The following is a 26198-nucleotide window of genomic DNA, read 5'->3' as shown; positions in this document are numbered from 1 at the left end:
TGAAAGAGGTTTGGGGTTTGATCCCAACAATCTTCGACCCTCTACACAAGGAGTGAGAGCGTATGATAATACGAGGAGGAATATCATCGGCATACTAGCCACAGATATCACTGTGGGACCAGTTCAATTTAGGGTTGAGTTCTAAGTTATTGATATCCCCTCCTACTTCAATATACTCTTGGGAAGACCATAATTCAGATCTATCTATTTCCTTGGGTGGCTAGCCTGCCTGAGGGCAGAACCGTTGTCAACCAAGACTTGTGGAATCCTGTTCCCATTGCAATCCACGGTAATGTGCAGAGCCTTGGTGTGACTAGTCCCTTCAGTCGGAAGGTCCTTATCGGTGAACATGATGGCTTTTACTGCATACAACACACCGACCACGTTAGCTAGTTAATCTGGTTCAATTTCAAGTATTAGATGTAGAGGGGAAGACAGAAAAGGAAATGAAAGAGGTTATGGGAAACTGATCTACAAATCAGTAATAATCGCCGAGGGTTAGCGAAAACCAAGTAACACCTAGGATGCAGTCAATCCACCTTGGCTTAAAAAACAGGAGCAGAAACTGGCAAAGAACTGAAAATTTGGCAATAAGAGCAAGAAAGCATAAAAAAGGGCCCTAAACCGGTGCAAGTTATGCTTTAATCAGGATCTGGGAGGAGAGGACATGTCCCATGTTTGCAATGTCCCAAGAGCGATGGATTGGAAATGGATCTAACCTTTGGCATTTTGCATAAAAAAGCCACTCTCAAGAGCAAGGAAACATTATGGCCGAAAAATATGGCAGTGGATGCTAGAAAGGAGAGTATTTTTTCAACCAGTGCGCCATCTTGTGAAGGAAATCTTCGAGCAGAGGATTTTAGAACTGACCCATACTCTCATTTACTGTGGTTTTTAAAAGATTTGAGAACTAAATTAGATCCTTTGCTGCAACTTGCAAGTCTCCTTGCAGCTGAACCGCCAACTGGGTTCAATTTGTGGACCATAAAATGGTTGCGATTTTTTTTGGGGGGCGGGTGTGTGTGGGGCGGGGGGGGGGGGGGGAAGGGACGCTCTCTAGGTTGGTTTGTAAAGCACAGGTGAAGCTGGATTCCAGAGGGTGGATGTTACTTCTTCTTCCTTCAACAAAAGGTAAAACTGGAATAAGAGAAACATCCTTAACATCCGCAACAGCGGCTGTCAGGCTCTGTATGGAAGGGATATTGTCGTGAAATGTAGGGAATCTCTGAACATTTGTTTGGAACAGGATTGCTGAAAATATAAATAGTTGTCTAGTTATCACAAAACATATCAGTAGGATTGGTAATAGGAAACCACAATCCTGAAGAGAAAACTTCACCCACATCAATTCAGCTGTAGGATGAGTCATAGCTCTATACTCAGCTACAACACTAAACCTTGTGACTGTGGTTTGTTTTTTACTCCTTCAAGTTAGAATATTTCGGATTTTTATCTGCTCCATTACTGACATGCTCCATTTTGCTCAATTACATAATTAGATTGCCGACACATGGCATATTAAAATCCTACGGTCAGATTTAGAAGATGACATTTATTCACCCAACACTAACCTAACCCGAGTTACCCCTTCTCTCTCCTCTCTCACTTCTCCCTCCCCCCCTCTCTCTCTCTCTCTCTACTGCGACTCTCCAAAAACGACGAGCAGCTCCGACGGAAACTCTCCCGAGGGCTCTCATTTTTTTATCTTTATTGTCTTGTTGAAATTTCTCTGTGTGCGCTTGCTTCTGTACCTATGAATTCTCTGTTTCCTCTCTTCTGGGTTATCACAAAACATATCAGTAGGATTGGTAATAGGAAACCACGATCCTGCAGAGAAAACTTCACCCACATCAATTCAGCTGTAGTATGAGTCATAGCTCTATACTCAGCTACAACACTAAACCTTGTGACTGTGGTTTGTTTTTTACTCCTTCAAGTTAGAATATTTCGGATTTTTATCTGCTCCATTACTGACATGCTCCATTTTGCTCAATTACATACTTAGATTGCCGACACATGGCATATTAAAATCCTACGGTCAGATTTAGAAGATGACATTTATTCACCCAACACTAACCTAACCCGAGTTACCCCTTCTCTCTCCTCTCTCACTCCTCCCTCCCCCCCCTCTCTCTCTCTCTCTCTACTGCGACTCTCCAAAAATGACGAGCAGCTCCAGCGGAAACTCTCCCGAGGGCTCTCATTTTTTTATCTTTATTGTCTTGTTGAAATTTCTCTGTGTGTGCTTGCTTCTGTACCTATGAATTCTCTGTTTCCTCTCTTCTGGGCTATACCTTCCTACTTTGAAGTTGGTTTTCCTCCGTGATTGTGCTATATACAACTAACAGGTTGGAAGAAAATCCGTGATTCAAATGTGTTCGTGTGATTCTCTAAAAGACCCAATTAAAGAAAATAAACCATTAGAGCCCAATATATAACATAAATACAGGAAAGAAGGCAGAGAAAGAAAGCAGGGACGGGTGGTTGTTCTAACATGTAAATCGCCTGTGTTGTAGACCGTCCGCATGGGCACGTTGCAGTTAGTGTTCTCAGGTGGAACCACAACTTGATATGGGAAATTTGGGGACTCCATTAAAGTACGGATGCGAGGATGGTACGAAAAAACCGGGTCTTTGGTCAAGAGATTGGCTGCTGAAGCTCCTTTGAAACATTCCAGTTGGGTCCTTCAGGAAGAAGAGAAGATTCAAGATTCACATAACAACCTTCTGACATCAACCCAAGTGTGTCTATATCCAAAGCAAACAAACATGTAAGCCCATCAGCAGAATTGAGTTTGGTAGGTTGAGATTGAGCCTGGTCGTTGGCTCAAGCAACAAGTAACTCAATTTTTGGCTGGGTGGAGAACAAGAGAAGAGATTAACCAAGAGCATAGTTCAGTTTTGAGAATTGATGAGAGCCGTTTGGTTGGCCGTCAGAGAAACCATGGAGGATTTCAGTGGGCAATGAGCAGTGAGAAAGGCAAAAGAGGGAAGTCGACATCGGAAGAGATGATATCTAAGGTAGGGCGTCGAAAGAAAGAGCCATCTAAGAGAAAAAGATCGTATGACATTGAAAAACAAAGTCGAAGAGTTGACTGAAATAAAAAGCAGAAAAGAAGAGTGTAAGAGAAAGATAGAAATGAGAGGTTTGATTTTATTTGCTTTGTGTTCTTTGATGGAAATACCTGAACAGAAAGAGAGAGAAAGAGAGAGAATAATGGGCAAATGACTTATTTTATTGAGGCCTCTGCAAAGGTGAGACTTGGGAGGAAGAAGAAGACAAAGCAAAATGGAAACTTCAGGGCTGCTGAGTGACGCCTGTCCGAGTTTCTCTAATAAGTCTCTCAAAACTCTTAAAAAGCTCTGTCTCGGATTTTTATCAGAAGGGCTCTTGTTTTATTCCGTTCATGTTTCTTCCTCCCAAATCTCTGCGCCCACGATTTGTAGGGCTTTGATATGCCCTCGAGAAAGCTTCCGCCGGAGCTGCTCGTCGTTTTTGGAGAGTCGCAGCAGAGAGAGAGAGGGGGGGAGGGAGGAGTGAGAGAGGAGAGAGAAGGGGTAACTCGGGTTAGGTTAGTGTTGGATGAATAAATGTCATCCTCTAAATCTGACCGTAGGATTTTAATATGCCAGGTGTCGGCAATCTAAGAATGTAATTGAGCAAAATGGAGCATGGCAGTAATGGAGCAGATAAAAATCCGAATATTTCCACCAACAAAGGTATAATAACCAGGAGTAGATCTCCTATCACCTTCAGCACCAGCCCAATCAGTGTTAGAGTGTCCAACAAGATCAGCATTTCTGTTAAGTCTATATATAAGACCCTTTCCTGGAGCACCTTTATGATACCACAAAATTCAACAAGCTGCTCCCAATGGGCCCGTTTGGGCGTCTCCAAAAACTGACTGATTATTCCTATTACAAAGGATCAGTTTCGACCTATTTTTTTAAGGATGTTCCAAGCAGGGCATGGGTGATATTTATGCTCCAGCTTGAGGGGGAGTGTTGAAATTAAGTGATGATGATGTTTAGTAACTGTGGAGACAGTTAACTAGTCATTGTGATGTTTAGCCATGCTATTGTTTTTTTTCGTGGGTTATTAAGCCAACAGGGGTACTTTGGTCATGTTTTATACTTAACATTTTTTTGGTAAAGAATTTTTATACTTAACATGACCTTTATTGTAATTTGCTCATTATGCTTTTTATTATAAACATATGGTAGAGGTAACAGTTAGATCACTTAGTCTAACTGTGAGCTGGGCTTCTCCTCACACTTTCTTTCTCTCTTTTCGCAGGTCCTGGTTTTACTTTTCTAATTTGTCACAACTTGGACACATGTAGACAAGAAACATTTCAGCAAGCCAACAAGTTATGCATTTTAGAAAGAAGAAAGGTAGCACGAAACAGTTTCAGAATCAAATCAAATCAGCATAGAAGAACTGCCTTTTCAAGAATTAACTGATGTCTGTAACAAGGGGATATAAATCCAAAAGATGGTAGCCCAGTGCTGGAAAATTAACTTGAACATTTCAAAATTTCTTGCAATTCTTGTAAATTTATAGCTAAGATTTCAGTTCAACAGAAAACTACCACACCAAATTATCTATAGAATTTACATAGGCTAAATGCATCTTAACAATTAGTAGATTTATGAGGGTAATATTATTAATTGCTAATATTTTAAAAGATTATGTTATTCCTTATTTTAAAAAAATATTTAAATTTATATAAATGATAGATATAACTCACAATATAAGGTTTTATATATAAATTTAAATATTTTTTTAAAATAAGGAATAACATAATCTTTTAAAATATTAGCAATTAATAATATTACCCTCATAAATCTACTAATTGTTAAGATGCATTTAGCCTATATATATATTATATAAATTTAAATATTTTTTTAAAATAAGGAATAACATAATCTTTTAAAATATTAGCAATTAATAATATTACCCTCATAAATCTACTAATTGTTAAGATGCATTTAGCCTATATATAACTCATAATATAAGGTTTTATACATAAATTTAAATATTTTTTTAAAATAAGGAATAACATAATCTTTTAAAATATTAGCAATTAATAATATTACCCTCATAAATCTACTAATTGTTAAGATGCATTTAGCCTATATATATATAAATAATACCAAAATATTGGCACCAATACTCGTTCCAACAGCAAATAGAGGAGCTTGTGGATATTCTCGATGAAGATAGTCAATAACTTTGCGTACATCCTCTGTCCACCCCGCATTGTAGAAGCAATCAGACTGTCCAAAACATGTACAGAGACTTCATATTAATCATAAAATTAGATGAGAAAATTTGCAGACTACAAGATACTCTGTTGGTTAACTATAAGAATAATAATACCACAATAATAACAATAATGGTAGTGGTAGTATTAAAGACAACAACAATAATAATACCAGTGATATAATTCTAATAATAATAATAACTGAACCAGAAACCATAATTCAGATTCACTGATATTCATGTATTAGTGCATCACTAACCCTCAAAAAAAAAAAAACTGCATAATTTGGTGCAAGAGTTTATCAGGTTGACAAATCAATATGTATTTTCTGATGAACACCAAAAAAAAAATTCTGGGGTACAATGAACTGATGATTCATTAAAATGAATCCATCATTTACTTGGTTGGTAGTGTTCCGGAGGAATCCTACAATAAGAAAATACTCAGCAACATATAACAGTGGAGGCCAACTTGTAGCGCTTTAGGGAAATTTGACCTCAACAAGTTAAAATTTTAGTAATAGCAAGAGTTTCAAATATAAAGAAACTTACAGTAACTGAAATGCCACCAAGTCCACGATGGTTGCCAACAACAACATTCCATCCGCGTTTTGCCATCTTGAAAACAAGATGCTTTAGATACTGCAATATTTATCACAATGTTGAAACAGTCAGCAGCCAACTAGAACAAATAGTTTTAATGTTCAACTGTCTACTTAAACGCAATAAAATAGCAAGGGAGCCATGAGCTTTGATCTGAGTCAGCTAAAAAAGAAAGAGTTGTTATTCCAAAAAATTCATGGCCAAGTCATTTCAGTCTACATTTGTTAAGGTTTTCATAACTTTATTTCTTTAAATTTTGGTATAGGTATTTATTATTTAGCATGTTCTTTAAATTTGAGATCCAAAGGTTATTAATGATGTGAATGACTACTAGCCTGTATAGATTATGAACCTGAAATAAATTTGACACTGAACATTAAACTCTTTAAATAGAGTTTAATTTTTAAGGTTCTTACAATTTTCTTTACTTACATTTCGGTGTAATAGGAATTTAGTAATTAGATTTTTTCAAACTTCTGAAGCTAATACCCAAGCACATCAATAGTACATATCACATTGGCCAACCCTCTATATGCCCCTGTCAATACCATACAGATTTAATGTACTACGCAATGTGAGAGTTATAGCTTATAATATCACTCTCCATCTTATTTTTATATGTAATTAAGCAGAAAATTAGTTTTATTACCCCTTTAGATGGCTCATAACCAAGTACACCCATAACTTTGGAAATGATAATAATATCCTTACATTAATTATACTACAGTACTGTTAGATTTGGGAATTGTGACTTGTGTCTGACAGACACAGCCCACTCTTTATTTATAATAATAAGATATGAAGTACAAAGACATTAAAGCCTCTAGGGCAACAAAAGATAAAACCCTATGCACAATTATACCCTTGAACCCCATATTACAACAAGTACACCACCTAGAATAACCATCAAATATTGCTTGCCATGTCGGACATCCATTACCTGAATGAAGATTACAGTGAATGTTAGTCACAGGCTGGGATATTCTGAACCCCTAGCAACATGCACCACAGGATGGAATTGAGACTTGTCATCCGTACCTGCTCTAGGACATCAAACAGGCATACCCAGGAATCAGCAGAAATGGGTGTCTAGTTAGGAGACTAAAGAAGATTTTGATGCTGATGAAGAAGAGGGCACAGCATTAGTTGAACCCAAAGCTTAAGAACTTGAAGAATTACAGCCTTGGAGATGGATCCAGGTTGGAATTTACAAATGATCAACTGAGAGGTGGAGGGAGGGGAAAAAAACTGACGAAAAAAAATAGGGATATGTTTTACTGGATATTTAGGCCAGCTCATGCTTCCTTCAGTAGGTTAGAAAAGAAGGATAGGAATAGAGCAACATGTTCTGCCTTGAAGGAATATAGAACGGCGTCAGTTTGAGAGCGAAATTACAGTGTAAAAGGGGAACCAGTAAAGGTGTAGCTGGATAGTTAAATAGGTGCAATGATCAATGCAGCGAATCAGTGGAAAGGAGCTTTGACTACTCGAAGGAAAGAGAGGAAAATATCCCCACTAAATGTTTCAAATTGAGGATAGGATCTTCAGTCCTGCTGAGGTTGTTACAGGGTCTTATGCACATCTTCTTAGGTCTTGTTATTTAAGATTGTGACGCTCAGAGCAGTTAGTTGTGGGTACTGGTTTTTAGGGGTGGGGGGTGGAAATCTATTTCACACAGACTTGGTCTTGGTTATCTGTTAGTTTATGCATTTAGAGTTCACATAGATTATCATGTAGGGCTGGATTCTGCACCTCTGGCTCTTGTTTATAGGCACGACCTATGTTCAGCGTTTTTACAGAGCTGTTGACTGTTGCAGATTATTATGTAGTTCTTTCATGGCTCTTCTATATAGATTTTGTATGGGAAGACTCAAGCCATCGAAGAAGGCAGTCTCATGGCAACAAATACCTAGCCCAAAACTTTTTCCCCTTTCTTTTCTTTCTCTGTAGGAATATTTTATCCCCTTCTTTTTCATTTTGGTCCTGCATGTAAAGAATTTGGTCAATTTTGTTAATATATAATAAAATTTGCAGGATTACGAGTCAAATAAGAAAAGTTTGTAAAGTTCATAAAACCACATGTTTAAATCTACAATCTCAAACAAAACTAGGTGAATATCAACTCTATATGGACTAGAAACCTCAGAATACTACTCAGTTCAACTGCATAAGAGCTTATGTCATTTATTTTTTTTCCTTCGCCATCCTGTAGAATTTAAATCGGTTCTTTCAGTACAGAACAATGCTTTGAAGAGCTTAAAGAGTTACAGAACTTCTCTAGTGGTATTCCAGGTATCGAAGAAACCAAATGAGAATCTCTAGATTTTTCTAAAAAATATTAAGTTATACAGCTAAGTCAAACCATCCCTGGCAGGCTGGTTCTCATCAGATCAGTTTTGGAGTCTTCCTACAAATATTGGTCTGGCATATATGGTCTCCCTCGATCCACTATCAAATCAGTGGAATCTCCCTTGTCTGCCTTTCTTTGGAAGGGTACCGAATCTTCAAGATTTCCTCATCCTCTTAGTTGGGCTGTTGTTTGTCTCCCAAAGAAGGAAGGTGGTTAGGGTATTAAAAGAATCAAGGAAGTGAACTCGGTTGGCATCATCAAGCTAATTTGGAAAATTGTTACAAAAAAGAAAAGCATCTGGGTTGACTGGATTTACTCGGGTCCCCTTCGTTAGGACTCCATTTGGACCGCATTGCCCTCTTCAGATGCTTCTTGGGTTTGGTGCAAGATCCTAGCTACTCGCCACCTGGTGCATCAGGTTATCTGTTCTCAGATTGGGGATGGACTTTCTTCTTTTCTTAGGCTTGATCACTGGCATCCAAGGTGGGTCCTCCTCCACTCTGTCTCCCCTAGACTCATTTATGCATTGCGTCTCCATCGGCTCTCTTTGGTGGCTGACATCTTGGATCAGGCTGGCTGGGCTCCCCCCCCCCCTTCCACGGCTCCTTTGCTCAACAGTATCTGAAATGACCTCCACTCCATCTCTAGAAGACCTGTGGGAAGGGAGGATTGTATTACTTGGTCGACGAACACCTCAAGTTCGTTCTCCTCTAAAGCAGCGTGGGATCTTATTCGTCAGAAAGGTCAATTGGTTACTTGGAGGAAGCTTCTTTGGTTCAATCATCATATTCCCCGCCATTGCTTCATGGCCTGGAGGGTCTTCACCAACTGCCTTCCAACCCAGGCTTTCCTTCGCCATCGCCAGAACTCAGTCTCTCCCTTGTGCTGTCTCTGTTGGAACAATGTGGAAGACTCTGATCACCTCTTTTTCGGCTGTCCTACCTCGGCTGCCATTTGGAAAGGCATTTTATCCAAATGCTGGCCAGCCCCTAGAAGAATTCTCCCCTTCTCTTGTGAGTGGATTTAGATTAATATGACATTTGCAGGCTCCTCTATCTGTGACACGGTTGGGAATATGGCTTTTTGTGCTACTACCAATCATATTTGGATGGAGCGGAATATCAGGAAAGACCTCCAACTCTCTGTCTTATCAACAGATTTGGGATTCCATTTTTTTTTAAATTAAAGCGAAATTGTCGTCAGCCCCTCCCTCTTCTTGCCTTGACACCCCAAGGAACAGGCTCATTGTCGTATCCTGGGGTCTCCCTTCTGTTTTCTTTGTTGACCCAGGCCCCCCTTAGCTGTGGGCTTGGTTTGGTGCTGTCTGTTTTTGTTGCTGCCCCTAAGGGGCTCTTGTAATCTTGTTCTCCTTTAGTAATTTAATTATTTTATTCACCCAAAAAAAAACCATCCCTTGATATGGTTGAGTAAACCAGAGTCTTGATCTGCTAACATAACAAGTTGTATCCATGAAATGCAAATCCTAGAAGCAGCAAACCCTCTTGGTGACAAAATCATGGAAAGGGCTAATAATGTGAAATACAAGACTTACAGGTGATGAAGAATCGCTTGTTAAGCCAGGAATCACTACCACAATAGGGGTTGCATCATCTTTAGAGATGGTATTATTCATATGGAAAGCTCCGGTTGAAACTGTGAAGTACGAAGACACAAAATTAAAGCATATGTAACTTGGTTACATTCACAATAGCAATGCTATGAAGCTTCTGAGAGACAGTGTTCGGTATAAAGGGGGGGGGGGGGGGAGGTTAATTCACAGATACTCCAATGTTCTAAACCAACCATCACATAAAACTACCAAACAACTGGCAAAGAGGTGCTAAAATATTTGTAGGTTAAAAAAAGAGAGAGAAACAGATTAAGGACATCATTTCAAATCTGCAAAGTACATGCTTTTCTCCATAAGCACCAGAGACCTGAAAAAGCTACTAATCACAAACAGAAGTTCTAATTATGAGTAAAGAAATAAAGATAAATCGGTGTGTATAAACAAAGATCCCAATCAATTCTATGATAAACTTCAAGATATGGACATGAATTATGAGATTCCATCCCCACATTGGTCAAAGGAAACATCCCCGTGTATCTTAAGATAAATTACTTTTGTTTTAAACATCAGTATAGAAGAAATTCGCAATGGAAATTCAATCATCATATCCTTCAAAGATAGAAGATAACCAACCATCTATGGAGAATACAATCAATATCTCAGAAACATTACATACAAAACCGAATGGCAAAATAAAACCATCATGACACCCATACAGGTTGTGCTTATCCTAGTAAGACATGCATCATAAACTGTCTCATGAAAATTAAAATAGGTCACTGTCTTGGTCAAAGCAATTAAGAGCCATCATATGCTGACTGACTTCAAGGCTTAAGAAAGACTAACCCTAGAGGTGAATTGTAAAAAGATAGAAGGCTGAAGCCACAGCCCACAAGGGAATCAGAAAAATTAAAATTAGTTAGTAAGCTATTTAAAATGCATTCAATAAGTCTATTTAGTACAAATGATCTTTTTGTCCTCTTGAAATGTAGAGTTACTGTTATTGCGAATTTAGTTACAGACCCTTTAAATTAATACTATCAAATGTCCAGAACATCTGGGATCTTTTCCTCGTTGTCGGTCCAGAGTTCTCTATTGTTTTCCTTTCATTTTTCAAATAGCTTCAGTCTTTAATCCTCAAGGCTACGGAATTCTTACAAGATACAGATGTTCATAACCTACCACTGAATTTACTCAAAAATTAGCCATTCAAATTCTGCTTATCATGTTAGGAAAAATCCAACATTGCAAAACTTTAGAACCTTAAATGACTTCATAACCAGTTGGGCCCTCTCCACCTAACAGCTTAAGCCTTTGGGTTGGACATTTCAACATGGTATCAAAGCTATCAGCAAGGTTTTAAGTATCCTACTGTATCTGCCGATACGAATTGTATCGTTAAGGTACCGATACGATACCTAAAAGATGTATCAACTGTATCAGGTCTATATGAGACCCAACATGGTTGATACATTGTCAATACCTATCGATAAACACCCGATACATCTCATATAAACTAAAGAATAATATCCGTGACTGCAAAACACTAACCGAGAGCTCCTGTGAGGCATTCTAATAAAGTCTATTTATTTTCTCTTCTTTTTTTTTTTTGGCAAAAAAAAACCTTGATTCCTTGCTTCTACTGGAGAAAGCGACTCTAATAGTGTTTATAACATTATCATTTGGGGATTAAACAGCCTATCATCAAGGATCAAAACCAGATTTATGCAAGAACATTTATCTATCAAACTTTGAATTTTTTGCTCAAATATTGATTTTTAGAGGGTTTTTTTTTTTTTTTTTTTTTTTTGCAATGGATCATTAAAGTAGTGGGAAAAAAATTTGAATGATTGCATCAAACTAGGTATTTTTCACAATGATATATGCATCTAACCCTAAATCCTCCCCAAAATGAGACTGACATTTTTTGGTATTAGCACATGTAAGAAAACTCATCCTTTATACATAATCAATTGGATGCACTTGTCTCGTCATACTTTATTCTCCTTTTCATACATGATATATTTTACATCTTACTTATTTATACTGTTTATGCTTCCAATATTGTTCATGTATCCTAAGAATTTACATAGAATCCATATTTTTTTGGTCATTTCCATGTTATCCTTAGCATATGCTGAGTCTCTCCGATATTATACGATGCATCTCTTAAAATCACCCTTCCAATACGATACCCGATACCGATACTTTAAACCTTGGCTATCAGACCAATTATGTGTTAGAGTTCATGTAGTAAGGTTATTATGAGTACTGGCTATACTTTGTTATAAGCTTGTATTTCTCCTTTTTTACCTCCCTAGGTACTCTTTATGTTAGTGTGGGGGACATTCGCGTAATTCTATATATTATTGACAAGCTAGTTAATATCACGCACTCTATTTTCTCTCCCATCTTATTCTCTTCTCTTCTCTCATCTTACTCCCTTTATTACTTTGAACTTGGTAATAGAGCTGGTTTGAGAGTTGACCAACAACTCGTCTCTCCAGTGTGCCTCTTTTTATGGAACCCTAGAAGAGTAGAAGGCTCAAATAGAGGCTACACCATGTAAATTTGTTTAAGCTGTTCACCCATCAACTAGAAGACACATTGATGAAGATTTGAAGCTGTAAAATCAGATTTATGAGCAAGGAAGCCAAAAGAGGGTCATCGCCAGCCCTGTAGTGTCAGCTTTTTTTCTCTCTCCTCAAGGATCTGTTGAAGGTGAGAGCGGGCTTATCAGAGTCACCCAAGGGTCCCCTTTCAACCCCCCCCCCCATGGCCTCGGTCACAGAAGTTGCAAGTTTGCAACTTGTTTTCCCAATATTACACAGTAACGCCAGATTCTGTCTTCTTTGTTGTTCCTTCATCTTGAATGCTATGTTTGATGCAATAAAGTGCTACTTGTTGGTGAGTTATCCTATTCAGGACTTGTAAGTTGTAATAGGATGAACCCACATCTTGAAAGGTTTTTTTGGTTCAAGTTTCTCCAAGTTTTGTGGCTTATTTACCTGCAGGAGTTTTTTCTGTGAGTATCAAGGAGTGTGTGCATGAGGAGAGTGTGTACTTCCCATCTGGTTTGGGTATCCAACTAGCTTTCCAAGTGTGTTCTCACATAATGTCCGGTCAGTGGACCTATGGAAGCCTCAGCTGGAAGTTCAAATAGTGCCAGCCCCAATCTGATCGCCTTTGAAAATCCCAACACCCAGATCTCCATTGTTAAGTTGGACAACACCAACTATCTGGATTGGGCTCACTCCGTGAAGCTATCTCTACGAAGTTGGGGGAAATTAGGTTACATTACTGATACCATAAAGACTCCTCATTCAAGTGATCTAAACTATCAGAAATAGTAGATGGAGAACTCAACTGTTATGACCTGGTTGAGTTCTTCTATAAAACCTGAGATTGGTAGGAGATTTATGCAAAGGAGACAGCCAAGGATATTTGGGATAGCATTTCTAAGACTTTTGACCGAGTTGGCGACTCGGCTAAGGTCTACCAACTCCTCCAAAAGGTTATCACAATTAAGCAGGGAGGCCAGACTATCTCTGAGTATTATAACACAATTGTTGGTCTCTCAGAGGAGTATGATCACTATAGGGACCTCTAGCTATCCAATCCTAAGAATGAGGCAAAGGTCTATAGAACATTTGAGATGGAGCGGATCTTGATTCTCCTTGGGGGGCTAGACCCGGAATATGAACTAATCCGGATGCAAATTTTGGGCCAATCACCTCTTCCATCTTACATCTGTTAGAACACAATCGCACAAGATGGCCAAATATGAGATCGAAGAAAGCAACAAGCAAGACAATCGCAAACACAAACAGATTTACGTGGTTCGGTTTCTCGAGAAACCTACGTCCACGGGAAGAGCAACGGCAAATTTCACTAAGCAAAAATGAAGATACAAGTTATTTCGTCTTCAGGTCACGCCACAAAATATGTCGGGTCGGGTCAGATCCGCATCGCACTCGGATCCTTGGAATACAAGACATACACAACACCATCCTTAGATGAAGTGTGTGGCTATTTACAAAGTGAAGAAGCTAGAAGAGTGGCCATGGAAAATGCACCATCTCTTGAGACATCTGCTCTTGTCTCTAGTTCATAGAGGAGTTGGCGTGGTGGTAGAAGAGGCCACAGTACAAGCCGTGGAGATGACAGAGATAGACTCAAATGTGACCATTGTGGCAAACCTAGACTTACTCCATGGCTATCCCTATAGACTTACTCCTACTGGTATACGAGGTGGTAGGAGAGGGGAGCTAGAGCACATACTGTGATTATTGAACCAGAGTCCACGTGAAATCCCTCTGACATACAGGTGGACAGTTGTTCCCTCACAAGGGAAGATCTTGCAGTTTTTCGACGTGTTATGTCACAATTGGGTGGTTCCTCTACTACAACGACCATGTCCGATTCTTCGGCCTCAGCTTTGCGGACTACTCCCTCAGTACCTTCCTCCTCTTGGGTTATTGATTCTAGAGTTACTAATCACATGACTGGTATGTCTCAGTGTTATGACTCAATTTTGTCTGCTCCGATAGGATAAGGTTAGAGTTGTTGATGGTTCACTTTACTCTATCTCTGGTAAAGGTAGTGTGCAAGTTACCTCTTCTATATCTCTTGAGTTTGCTCTCCATGTTCCCAACTTTGCCGCTAACATCCTCTTTGGGAGTCACTTAACCAAATCCTTAAATTGTGCTAAAGTATCAATTGCTACCCGTAACAGGAGGTTGCATCACATAAGCAATGCACTTGAGAAGACACCACATGTATTGGAAAGTAATATCTAGATATACAAGTGTATATTCTATGAAAAATTTCCAATTTTTTAAGATTAGACTAAAATGCAATCAAATAATTGAGAATAAATGGAATTGCAATCACCCATAGTACAGAAAAAGGAAAGGGATAAGAACGATAGTATCCTAGGAACAATTTGAGAAAGAACATCATAGTGCACCCACTGATTTAAAATTGCCAATAAGGTTTAACATCTTACAAAAAACAAAAGCAAAGATGGACAACCAAAGAATGTCCAGATTTTGCATAAGCATAAAATTTCACTTGGATAATAATGATTATCACTGGGGAAAAAGAATGGCCTCTGCAATACCAATTCCATTGGACAGGCAAACATCCACCGATCCACTTAATTTAAAAATAGAAGGAAATTTTCACGACGTACCATCAGAATGCAGCAGCCAGTCCAAAGCAATAGTTCCACCATCAGATGTATGGAAAATCTGCCTGAGAATCAATATTGTGTGTTACATAGGAACCATGGATTGCAAATCTGAAGCAGAAATATATCAAATCCCACAGCAAGAACCTCTGCTGACTAGAAGCCATATCACAAACAAACAGCTCTATGGAAAACATTGGCCACCAGAAGTTCGATTAGGATTATTCTACCTGATTCATTATGTGACAGAAAGATAATATGTAATTATTTAACTGAAAGTGAAAAACATCCAATAGACCAGTTGCTACAACTGTCAATATATTTTGCCGCTTTCAAGTTGTTCAAAACCTATCTATGATGACATGCAACTCACGACCACTTTTTTATCAAGCACAGAGTAATGTAGTCCTAGATAGGTAGGAGACCTACTAAGAGCCAAACAACCGGATCAAATAACAAAAGGGACTGCTGGTTCGAATGGACAGCACTAGGATTTAGGTCAATTCCTAGGGTTTGGGTTGGATATTGGGAAAGGGGTTTATAGGGCATTAATGGGCAGGTCTAGGGGGTCAATATGGTATAAAAAGGTTAGGGTTTGGATGAGTTTTAAAATTCTACAATTCTGGACAGAATTGAGTTGCAGGTTTTGAGCTTTAATGGAGTTAGGGTTTATGGGATTCAAACCAAAAATAAAGGGGATCAATTGGGGGAAAGGATTAGAGGGTTAGAAGAATAAATTGGGTATCAAACTCACTGGAGATTCCACTGGCAGCAGCTTGAACAGATGTGAAGGATAGAACCACCTTCGAATTGAAGAAGATCCTCCCAGCCGTCACGGCATAAGGAGTCAACCGGATTCCACCAGTCCCTTTCCACCTTGATAGAACCACAAGGATGCACACTCACAAGGAGCACAGGAGCAGCAACAATGGCAGCCAACAAGCAAAAGCTTTTTTCATTAATCAAATTCGTGTCCAATGTTGACCTCCCTTACAAACTTATATAGAAGACTCAAAAATAGACTTTGACACTAAAAAGGAATGGCCTAATCCTATCCCTAACCTATTAGGTAATTTAAATTGACTAGAAAACTAAAATACTAAAGGAAATAGACTCAAAACATGGCTGGACTTATAAAGTCCTAATCTAGCCCAACTTACATCACATGACCACTTAACCAAGTCACATGATCACTTAAATTGAACCAATTGGATGCAACCAATTTGAACCAGTTCAATTAGAAAACATAAAAATAAACTAAGTATTGGGCTAATCCCGTATGCAACCTATGTACCCCTAGTTTAGGCTCATTAAAGTGGCCTAATACATAGAAAACCCTTGGGAACAAAGGCCCAACATGTATATAACCCAACCCTAGGCCTATTTCTAAAGAAATAAGTCAATATCTATAATGAACCTGCATCACAAAGAACTCTTAAAAGTAATGCACTGTTGCTTCTCCACATGTCTATTCCTTTCTAGGGATGAATATGTAAACATTTATTAAATGCCTGTTCCAACATAGTGCAGGACACAAGTTTTTTTTGGCACCCAAGTGAGGCCACATGCGATGATGATTGGTTTTGGTTTTTTTTTTTTTCTTGATGTTTGGAGTTGGAAATTGGCTACATGCTCCCTCTTGCATCATGCTCAACTGCTCAAGTATTTGGGGGAGGGGTGGGGGAAACCAGATTTTCTGATAAGCATTGTATAGAGAATATGGTCATTAATAATCAAAGCATCCTTGTTCTATTGGCTAGCTATCCTAAAAGTCCCTTGGTGAATTTTTTTGGAAGTTTGGATGCCAAAACTCATGTAAACATGTTATGTGTGTCTCAAATTCTTCTACCTGTTTCGAAGATTGCCCTGCTCTGACATTTTTGGCGGCGATCCGAAAGGAAGTTCTTTTTGTGAGGCCTTGTTTGGGGGTGTGGGGACAAATCCCTGCAGTGCGGTACGGCCCAACCCGATGGATCGACCCGACTTAAAGGAGTATTTATATGTTTTATCATCTTGTTGTGTAAGCAAGTGAAACAAACGAGATTTGGGGTTTTTTTGAGTTAGGGTTCCTGTGGAGAGTCCTTGTAGTGACCTTTGGGTGTTCTTGAGACTCCGCTGTATTTCTATTATCACATAGTGAATCATCTTGAGCTTCGCCCGTTGATGTAGCACATCATATTGGTGTGTGAACCATGTTAAATCTCTGTGTTATCTTTCCTCTGTTTTTGGTTTTCTTCATGTTTCTTGGTGTTTGTGTTAACAAAACATATTGTTATTGGTTCGCATAGCTCCTCTTTCAGTTTGTGACGAGTTAGCAGATTCATTTGTTTTGCACCCATGTCAATGGTCTCCTTTCGTAGATTCCTCTTCAAATTGACTTAAATCCTAACATTAATAGACCAAAGTGTGTGAACACATTGAAGTTCAACCAAGCTGAAGCTTTCACACCAACATCGACCATTACTGTGACAACTTTATCTCCTAAAGAATGGTCAAGTACAGAGTTCTCTTCTTTATTTATTTATTTTCAAAGGTAAATTAGGGAAGCAGTTAGTGATTAGAAGGAAAAGGTGCAGGATTTGCACCAAAGTCAATGGTTACTTTTCCTAGATTCCACTTCTAAGTAAGAAACAGAATACTGCCAACTTCAAGGGAAAAATGTCCCACAGTTTCTAGCTTGAACTGCAAATTTTAGCAAGATGCTTCAAGACATTTTTAAGAACATGTATTCATCCCAAGCAAAAGAAACAAGTTAACCACAAAACTGATCACACCAGAAAGCATCAATCAGCCAAAGTTGCAAACAGCTTGTCTGAGAACTACAATCCCATTAGAGAAAAGAACACAATTAAGGAAAATTAAAATATTATGGAAGAAGGAATAACAAAACCAACTACCTTTACTTTATCAAATATATATGAAGCCCACACAGCTGAGAACAAAAATAAAGATTCAATATACAAATTTGACTGCTCACCTTCGGTAGGTGAAAACTGGAGGCCTGCCATGGAAGTTTAGAAAGACAGTCTGAAAATGAGGACTTGAAAGCCATGGAGTAGCCAAATACCTGCACAATCGAAATTCTTAACAAGTATATCAAATCGAAATAAAACAGAAAAAATAATCTATACGTAACTTTTTGTATTTATTTGGAAGTCACCTCCCATGAAGAATCTTGCACTTGGAAGCTACACCCTCGTAGATTTCCGAGCTTGGATTGAACGTCAAAGACACAGGATCTCCTCTCAATCCTTTCATAATATCAGTAATCAGATGAAACTCTAAGAAGTTATAGAGGAAAATAAGAAACAACAGAATGCACCCAAAGACATAATTCGAAATAGGAATCAGCGAAAGTGCTTTCCAAAGATGCTGCAACGCTGAAACAGAGGTCTCTGCTGTGTTCAAGGAATCCATGATCATCGCTAGAAATGACGAAAACAAAATGCCCGAAGACCTGAATTGCTAGATTTCTTAGTAGACCATTTTTTTTCTCAACTTCACTATTGAAAAATGGATTGAATGGATGAGCGAAGAAGAAGAGACTTTGGAGCGAAGATAATGGGTGAAGAAGATGTAAGAAAAAATGTTTTTAATTTGGAGATGTGTCGTTTTCTACGAACTATCGAAATGAATAAGAGCCGTTGAGGAGATCCGAATCCGCCTAACCGCTCAACGTAAACGTAAGCCACATATTTTATATTTATTTGGAGAAATGTATTATGTATGACTGTATGAGCCCTTTTTTCTCAACACCCGTTCCTCCAACCTCCCTCCTCTAGAATGGCCATGGTTATGATGCAATGATTGATTTATTAGGAATTTATACATACTTGCAAGGAGTGTTGAAACAGATGAAAATACTGTTGAAATTCACTTAAGATGTACAAGTGGATGACATAGACTCCAAATGGTTCAACCGTTCAAGCAATGAACGAATACAAGTCTGGAAAGAAACAGGTGTCTTTTGCTTATGATGTGGTGAGTAACAATGGTCTCTTAGAGTAGACTACAACAATAAGAGAGGTAGAGTCATTTTATATTGTGCGACAGTGAGCTTTACGGGACACCCCAAGGTGGAAGTGCGAACCATACCGTTTTAGGTATGGCAGATAGTAAAGGACACCCGAGTGCGGATGTTGGTCATGCCGGTTGGGTATGGCAAACAAGTCAATGTTGGAGTTTGCAGAATCGACAATAACACCGTCCTTCTTGAGGATGACTTGTAGAATACAAGCCAAGCTGAAAATTATTATGATTAGGTGTGTCTTGTATTCTATGGTTCTACATAATTATTATTATTTTGTAGGGAAGCAGTTTTCTATATGGGAGTGTGGCCTACGCCAGCATTCCCATGTGTCTATCTCTCTCCTCCTTAAAACAAGGGGGTAGAGATGTCTTTTCACATAGGGAGGAGAGAGATAGACTCATGGAAGTGTTGGCGTAGGCTACAATCCCGGACAGAGAACTTTTTCCCTATTTTGTATTTGTAACTAAATCAGATTTTGGGTCCATTACATGTACGTGAGTAAAGTTGTAGTTGTGTAGGGACAAGGGTTTCTAGGGTTTCCTATATATTGTCTTTGTATAGAAAACCTTAGAAAGACAAAGGGAGATCACTTTGTGGAAAATGGTATGGAGAACTTTTCTGGAATAGAGAAAAAATTTTAGTTCTCTCAAGCGAATGTAGGTAGCATTTTGATTCCTATGCCAAACATAGGAATGCGTGAAAGTACTATCTTGCCTCCCATGAAATTTTTTAAAAAAATCACATTTGTATATATTAATGCTCCTTGCATGCACTCTCATTGACCCCTATGTTGGTACAGGCGCTACACAACCAAACAACGATCTCTTGCCCATGTTATACATAGATACGCTTGGGTGGAATACAATAAGAGACCTAGCTAAGTTCCACAATTAAAGCTATACACCAGCATCTGAAAATATTAAATTGGACAAAGTTTAGTAACAATTGGTTGAGATTCTATATACTATATAGAGATTACATATGCTACTGACAGAGGTAATAATACTGACCAGATGATATTCTAGCCATGGATAATCGAGGCATATAATCATGAATTTTTATCGTATGCAGTTCCTTGACCGGTGCGGTTCCCTAGTGCCTCTCATAAGAGGAGGGTGGACCCCACCCGGGCATAATGTTGGATCAAGTGCCCCGGATGGGTCCCATCCCCCTCTTGTGAGAGGCACTAGGGAACCGCACCGGTTAGGGAACCGCACCGGTTAGGGAACCGTAGACGTTAACGATTCTATAATCATCCTCTTACCGAAAAGTATGATACAGTAATACACTACTCCCATCAGTTCCTAGACCCAAAGATTCTAAATTAGTGGTTTTTAGTCCGGTTCCGTGGGGTGAACTGTGAACCCTGTTTGTCAACTCTAGGGAGGATTAGGTATCCATCTTTCTTGGGCCTAAAAGCAAAACATATGATGGGACAAGAAGTCGGTAACCTAAAACTTAGAAAATATGATGGGAGATTTCGAATTGTCCAAATCATGTACGTAGTGATTATAAGATTAGTTAGTTTATAAAAAAAAAAAAATGAGAAAAAAATCTATAACTTTTCTTTTTTGATAAACAAAGAAACTTATATTACTTAGAGCAACAACTCTAGAAGATACAGACGCGGAAAAGAACAACTAGTAGAGTCATAATACAAAAGGGGGAGGGATATGGTAAAGAAAAGAAGATCTTCTTTGAAAGTTGAAAGAAGCGCAGGCATCAGCAACTGAATTCCCTTCTTGATGTGGGGCATTGTTCTTTGTGCCGCAGCGTAAGCTATGCCCAGGCATTTAGGATGGGCGCAATGACCACCTTATCCCCCTGAGTAGCAGGCCTATGTGCCTGAGCATAGCCTGTGCTACGACAAAGAGAAAATTCTCCCATGAAAATAACATGTCCAAAAAGCTTCATACCAAAAGAAAAACATGTCCAAAAAACTGAGCCAAGAAAAGACATTTTTTAATTAAATGATTAATGCGCCAAGGAACTGAAACCGCAGTGCCGTTCAAGAGGTTGATAACTAATAAATTATCACTTTCAATGATAATGATTTGAAAATTGCTAGACAAGGCAAGACTTTCAGCCACATAAGCATAAAAAGAACCAATGTATTCTGCAAATCCTCCAAGAAATATACCATATGAGTCTCGAAAACGCCTCCAATACTTGCTAGTCCTGGACTACCAAGACTATAAGATTAGTTACAAGCTTACACATATTTATAGAACCTCACGGAATATTTCTATCCCTTTTGGTTGGTGGATCGAATTTCCGTCCACTCACGGTGAATGGATCCCATTCACCACGGGGTGGGAGAAGGCAGGAAAGGATATCGGGAAGGTATTTTGAAACATACTAAAACCCTGGGATGGTGGGTGAACCATCCTCTTGGTTCTAAAAGAGAAAGTCCTATATGTAGCACTCTCAGGCTCCACGTGTTTCCATGAAAAACTGCCAAAAAATAAAGATTTTAACAATTCACATTGAAATTTGTATCAAGTTTTCCGTCACCCACGGTGAATGGGATTCCATTTTTTGCGGGTGACGGATGGACAGAAGAGAGCATTGCAAGGATATTTTGGGGAAATACTAAAATCCTATATGGGTTTGTAAACCCTAGAATGGTGGGTGAGAATTTTTACAACAAAATGAAGAAGAGCTTTAAGGAAAAAGTTTTCTTACACCCACAGGTAGGGAAGAGAAATCCTCTTCACCCACCAGGCTACCACTGTATAATTACTCCCTTACCTTCACTAACAGTTATCTTCGGAGGAAGAAACAAGTAGAGATGGCATCCTCATTGCAAAGAGTTTTAACTTCAGGTAGGCAGTTTTGAATCTTATTCATGGACCAATCAGGGATGGAAGCATCAATGCTAACTGAGATTAATGTAAATAAAAGGGTGGATGTTGTACCTCTATTGTCACATTCTCACAATTTATAAAACCAGAAATCAAACTGATTGAGCCCAACTTGAGAACATACATGTGAGCCCAATTACAACAGTCATTGGATAATCTTGGTTGGGTTGGGCTCATATTGAGACAGCCCAAGATCAAGTTGGGCTCATGAGGCTGAGCCCACCCACCTAGACCTTGGGTTGGTTTTGGGCCCCTTAGGTCCCTTTTTTATTTTTATCTAATGATCTTGATTGGCCATATTAGCCCTTCAATTAAATGATTAAAAGGTTCTTATTAAAAATATGGTGGACCATAATGATCAAGATGGACCCCAAAGTTTAACATATGTCAAGTAGTCATCCATCCATCTATCTATCCAACGGTTAGTTTGATCAAGGAGCCCACAACATTGCTCAAAAAATGCGGACCAAGGTGAACCATCAAAAGAATATATTATTTTAAGGACTAAGTTTCACTCCACGCACCATCCTAGGGTTCACAAACCCATATAGAGTTTTAGTATGTTCCCCATATACCCTCCCGCCTTCTCTCGCTCTGCAAAAGTGATCATATCCGCATTCTTCATAGGCTTGGGCTGGGCCATGATATTGGCCCATAATCAGGAGGTTCAAGCTGCCAAGCAAATCAGGGTGAACTCAGGAACAGGCTGTAGTTGGGCCTCGTTCTACACAGCCCAATTCACAGTTACAAGCTTGCTAATCGACCCATTCGTCTACATGGGCCACAGACAGAAATTGTCGGCCACATTACTACCCACCACGGCCCTCTTTTTTAAATATTTGAAGTACGATCTATTCATTTTTTCTTTTTTCTTTTTGGGGTAAAAGAAGTACGATCTATTCTCCAAGCATTAGAGGTAAGGTTTCTCCATAGCGGCCTAGTGGTTCAAGTATGGAAACAGGAAAACAACCTCTCCATGAAACCAGGGGTCAAGCTGCGTACAGTAAAGATGCTCCCTTGACCCCGCATTAGCGGGAGCCTTGTGCACTGGATATGCCGATCTATACACGAAGCATCCAGTAAAATTAATACTATGGGAAATAATTTTCCGTTCGGGAGCATGGTCTATGCTAGCATTCCCATGTCCCTATCTATCTCTCTTTCCCTAAAAATAAGGGGGCAGATGTGTCTTTTCATATGGGAAGAAGAGAAATAAACTCATGGTAGTGCTAGCATAGGTCACACTCCAGATAGATTTCTTTTTCCAAAAAGTAATTTATAAGAAAGCCTTATTTAGTTGGCCACACAAGAAATCATTCCCCACTTTGACTAATTTAAGAGATAAGATATTTAGCACGAAATTGACTCCAATTTTTTGTTTTCCTAATTAAAGACCATGATTTTGATTTGTTCATCCATCAAATATCAATCAAATAATACGTAAAAGTCGATCACTTTGTTGACTTTAGTCCATTTTTGTGGATATGGTCATCTTTTCTCATTATGTAATCGTACCTTCTAAGAAAATAAATGCATATAAGGTTCTTGATTAATGAAACCTATAATCCAATAGACTAGGTCTTGTAGTCCATTTTCTGGATATGGTCATCATATCTTTTATCACTATGTAACCATATATATTATATACATATATACACCTTCTTAGACTACAAATATGTATAATTAGTTCTTAATGGGAAACATTCTCTTTTTGTACGTTATATCTATCAAATGCATATATCGTGTGGCCCCTGCATTAGCATAATTGTCAATGATAGCATACGTAGGGACATTAACATGGATGAGATTTTTTATTTCTTGAGAGATAGGATGATCGCAACGTTCTTATTTGCTATCTTAAATATGTAATTAGTTACTAACTGTACCTGTCATTAACTAACTATATATGTCTACCCAAAAATAAAAAACTAACTATACATGTATTATCCCCTTTTTTTTTTGGGTAAATTACACATCACCCCTTGATTTTCAAATGAAACTCAGATCACCCCTAGTTTTTGAAAAAACTCAAATCATCCTCTGGTTTAGATCCCAATATGACAAATTAGTCCCTACCGTTAGTTTTATATTGTTAAGTGATGATGTCAGCCAGTTAAATAAATTTAAATCCCTAAACTACCATTGACCAATGTTGAAGATGAAGAAAATGTAGTATTGTAAATTTAATTCTAATGTTTTAGTACAAGGGTAAAATAATCTTTTCATACCAATAACTAACAACAGACTAACACCATTACTGTAGAAGGGGTGATTTTAGTTTTTTCAAAAATTAAGGGATGATCTGAGTTTCGTTTGAAAATGAAGAAGTGTCGTGTAATTTATCCTTTTTATTGTTTTGAGTCTAGAATCTAGATTATGTAGCATCAATAGGCTTTGGGTGTGGAATATTGCCCTCTAAACTACATCAAATCTTAACTTTACTTGCCGACATAATAGAATATCCCTTCAACACGTATGCTATCCTTGGCATATATATACTTTATCCGATATGGCACATCAGAGCTGCCTTTGTTTTCTTCTGAATTAGATGTCTAAGTTTAGAAGCTTTACATAGTTAGATTCATGTCTGTCTCATTAGTCAAGAGTGAGATACCCTTCATATATGGATCTTTTGGATTTGTTGACTACTAATCAATAAGATCTTTGAAGTTTGTCTCATTAGAGCCTTATTTTCTTCTGAACAAGATATGTAAGTTAATTAGAAAAGCTTATATAGTTAGATTCATGTCTGATAATGAGATAGATTCATATATAGATCTTTGGAATTTGTTGGTTACCAATATGTTACGGTCTCATATCAGCCATATGGAGGGTCCCTCACCTTGTAAATTAGTTTATGAGGTTGAGTTTTTCTAAGGTTCGTCTGAATAATATCGAGGTCCTTAAGAAATTGCTACTTGCCGTCAAGCAGAGAACCTGGAACAAAATAGAACCCTTTAAAAAGGGTTATCTGATGTCAAGACAGATACTTTGAACACCTTAAAAAAGACTATTTGATCTTGAGTGGGCTATTGTAGACGTCGATTCATGGTGACATATTACATGTACCGTTCCAAAATTTCTAAACATTGAATAATAAAGGGGAGGGAGCTAGAGTCAAGAATGGGAAGCAAAGCAACAAGTAATTTGCTGACCCAAAACACAAAACAAGAGGTGGTCTCTTGTTCCTTGTTAGCTTTTCATGTTTTTTAATAGTGTAATTAGTTTTCCAATTGCTTCCACCCAAACCTCACAATTTTCTTATTGTTGACTTTATACATTAGTTTCAACTATCAGTGATGATATTCAGCAAACACGATGGATGATTTTTTTATTTTTTTTTTAATTCTACCGTGAGAAAGAAAATAATCATTTTTTTTTTTAAATTCTGAAAAATTAAGAAACTACAAAATCTAATCTCACAATTAACCATATTATATATTTCTTACGCAAGTTTATTTCTTGTTCCTTTTCTTACGTGTGTGTTTGTCATACTGCGTGTTTTGACAATTGATTAAAACACTATCGTAGTACAAGGAGAAGGGGATATTGGACCAGGTGGCAACCACAAGATCAAGTGGGAAAATTATCTTCTCCAGTTCCTTATCCGGCCCAGTTCCTCGGTTCCTCTAATAGAAAGTGGTGGATCCCACCTGGACAGAATGTTCAAAAAGGGGTAAGGTGGTCATTTTAGCCTCCCGCTCCATGTTAGAGAAAATGGGGAACTGGGCCGAGCAGAGAACTGAAAGAGATAAAGATCCAAAACAAGTGAGGGTGAATTAGATATTGGACTGGTAGGCGATTGGTTCTCGTTCTTCTTCCCTTAATTAATTAAATTTTTTTTTTTTTTTCCCTTTTGAGAGTTTCCTTACAAAAGCAAAAACTAGTTTGAACTGTCACCCACTCAATAACATACAAGGAAGGGGAAAACAACAAATTCCATTGGTTAATTTTCTAAGTTCACCATCAAACCTGGTGTTTCACTCCGACCGGTTAACACCAGACAATATGAGTGTTTTAAGGGTCACACTTAACTTTTACAAGAACTTGCTTAACTATCTCAAGTCAATGAGTCAATCACACAATGCTTCTAAGAAGGCGCATATACAAATTTCTTCTGATTTGGCTCTTAAATAGGTCTTAGTACGTATCTTGGACATATCTTTCTTGTTTGAACTTATATTAACTTGATTCTTTTTCATTTGACAGAAGACTAAGAGAGCTACAATTTTTACGTTTTTAGATTGAGCCAAAAATGAATGCAAGTGTTCTTAAATTTCTTATGAAACCAGTGGTTATGCAAAAGCAAGCTTCTATACAGCACA

General features: G+C 38.2%; 1 protein-coding gene across 2 annotated transcripts in view; it reads right to left on the bottom strand.

The window, feature by feature from the left end:
- Window positions 1-18585, bottom strand: part of LOC122655965 (embryogenesis-associated protein EMB8) — a 28504-nt gene extending 9919 nt beyond the window's left edge. The window contains exons 1-6 of one of the 2 annotated variants that reach the window (XM_043850363.1): window positions 18140-18585; window positions 17957-18046; window positions 14983-15044; window positions 9771-9871; window positions 5818-5907; window positions 5157-5279 (exon numbers count right to left, since the gene is read on the bottom strand). In XM_043850363.1, coding sequence (XP_043706298.1) covers window positions 5157-5279; window positions 5818-5907; window positions 9771-9871; window positions 14983-15044; window positions 17957-18046; window positions 18140-18402 — 729 coding nt within the window. In that variant the 5' untranslated portion in view covers window positions 18403-18585. The remainder of the gene's footprint in view (window positions 1-5156; window positions 5280-5817; window positions 5908-9770; window positions 9872-14982; window positions 15045-17956; window positions 18047-18139) is intronic. The other variant, XM_043850362.1, reaches the window with a different exon arrangement.
- Between the last annotated feature and the right edge of the window lie 7613 nt (window positions 18586-26198).

Source organism: Telopea speciosissima, chromosome 3, assembly GCF_018873765.1.
Source record: "Telopea speciosissima isolate NSW1024214 ecotype Mountain lineage chromosome 3, Tspe_v1, whole genome shotgun sequence".
Taxonomy (NCBI): Eukaryota; Viridiplantae; Streptophyta; class Magnoliopsida; order Proteales; family Proteaceae; genus Telopea; species Telopea speciosissima.
Note: the sequence above shows the minus strand (reverse complement) of the source record. Positions and strands in the feature narration are given on the sequence as shown.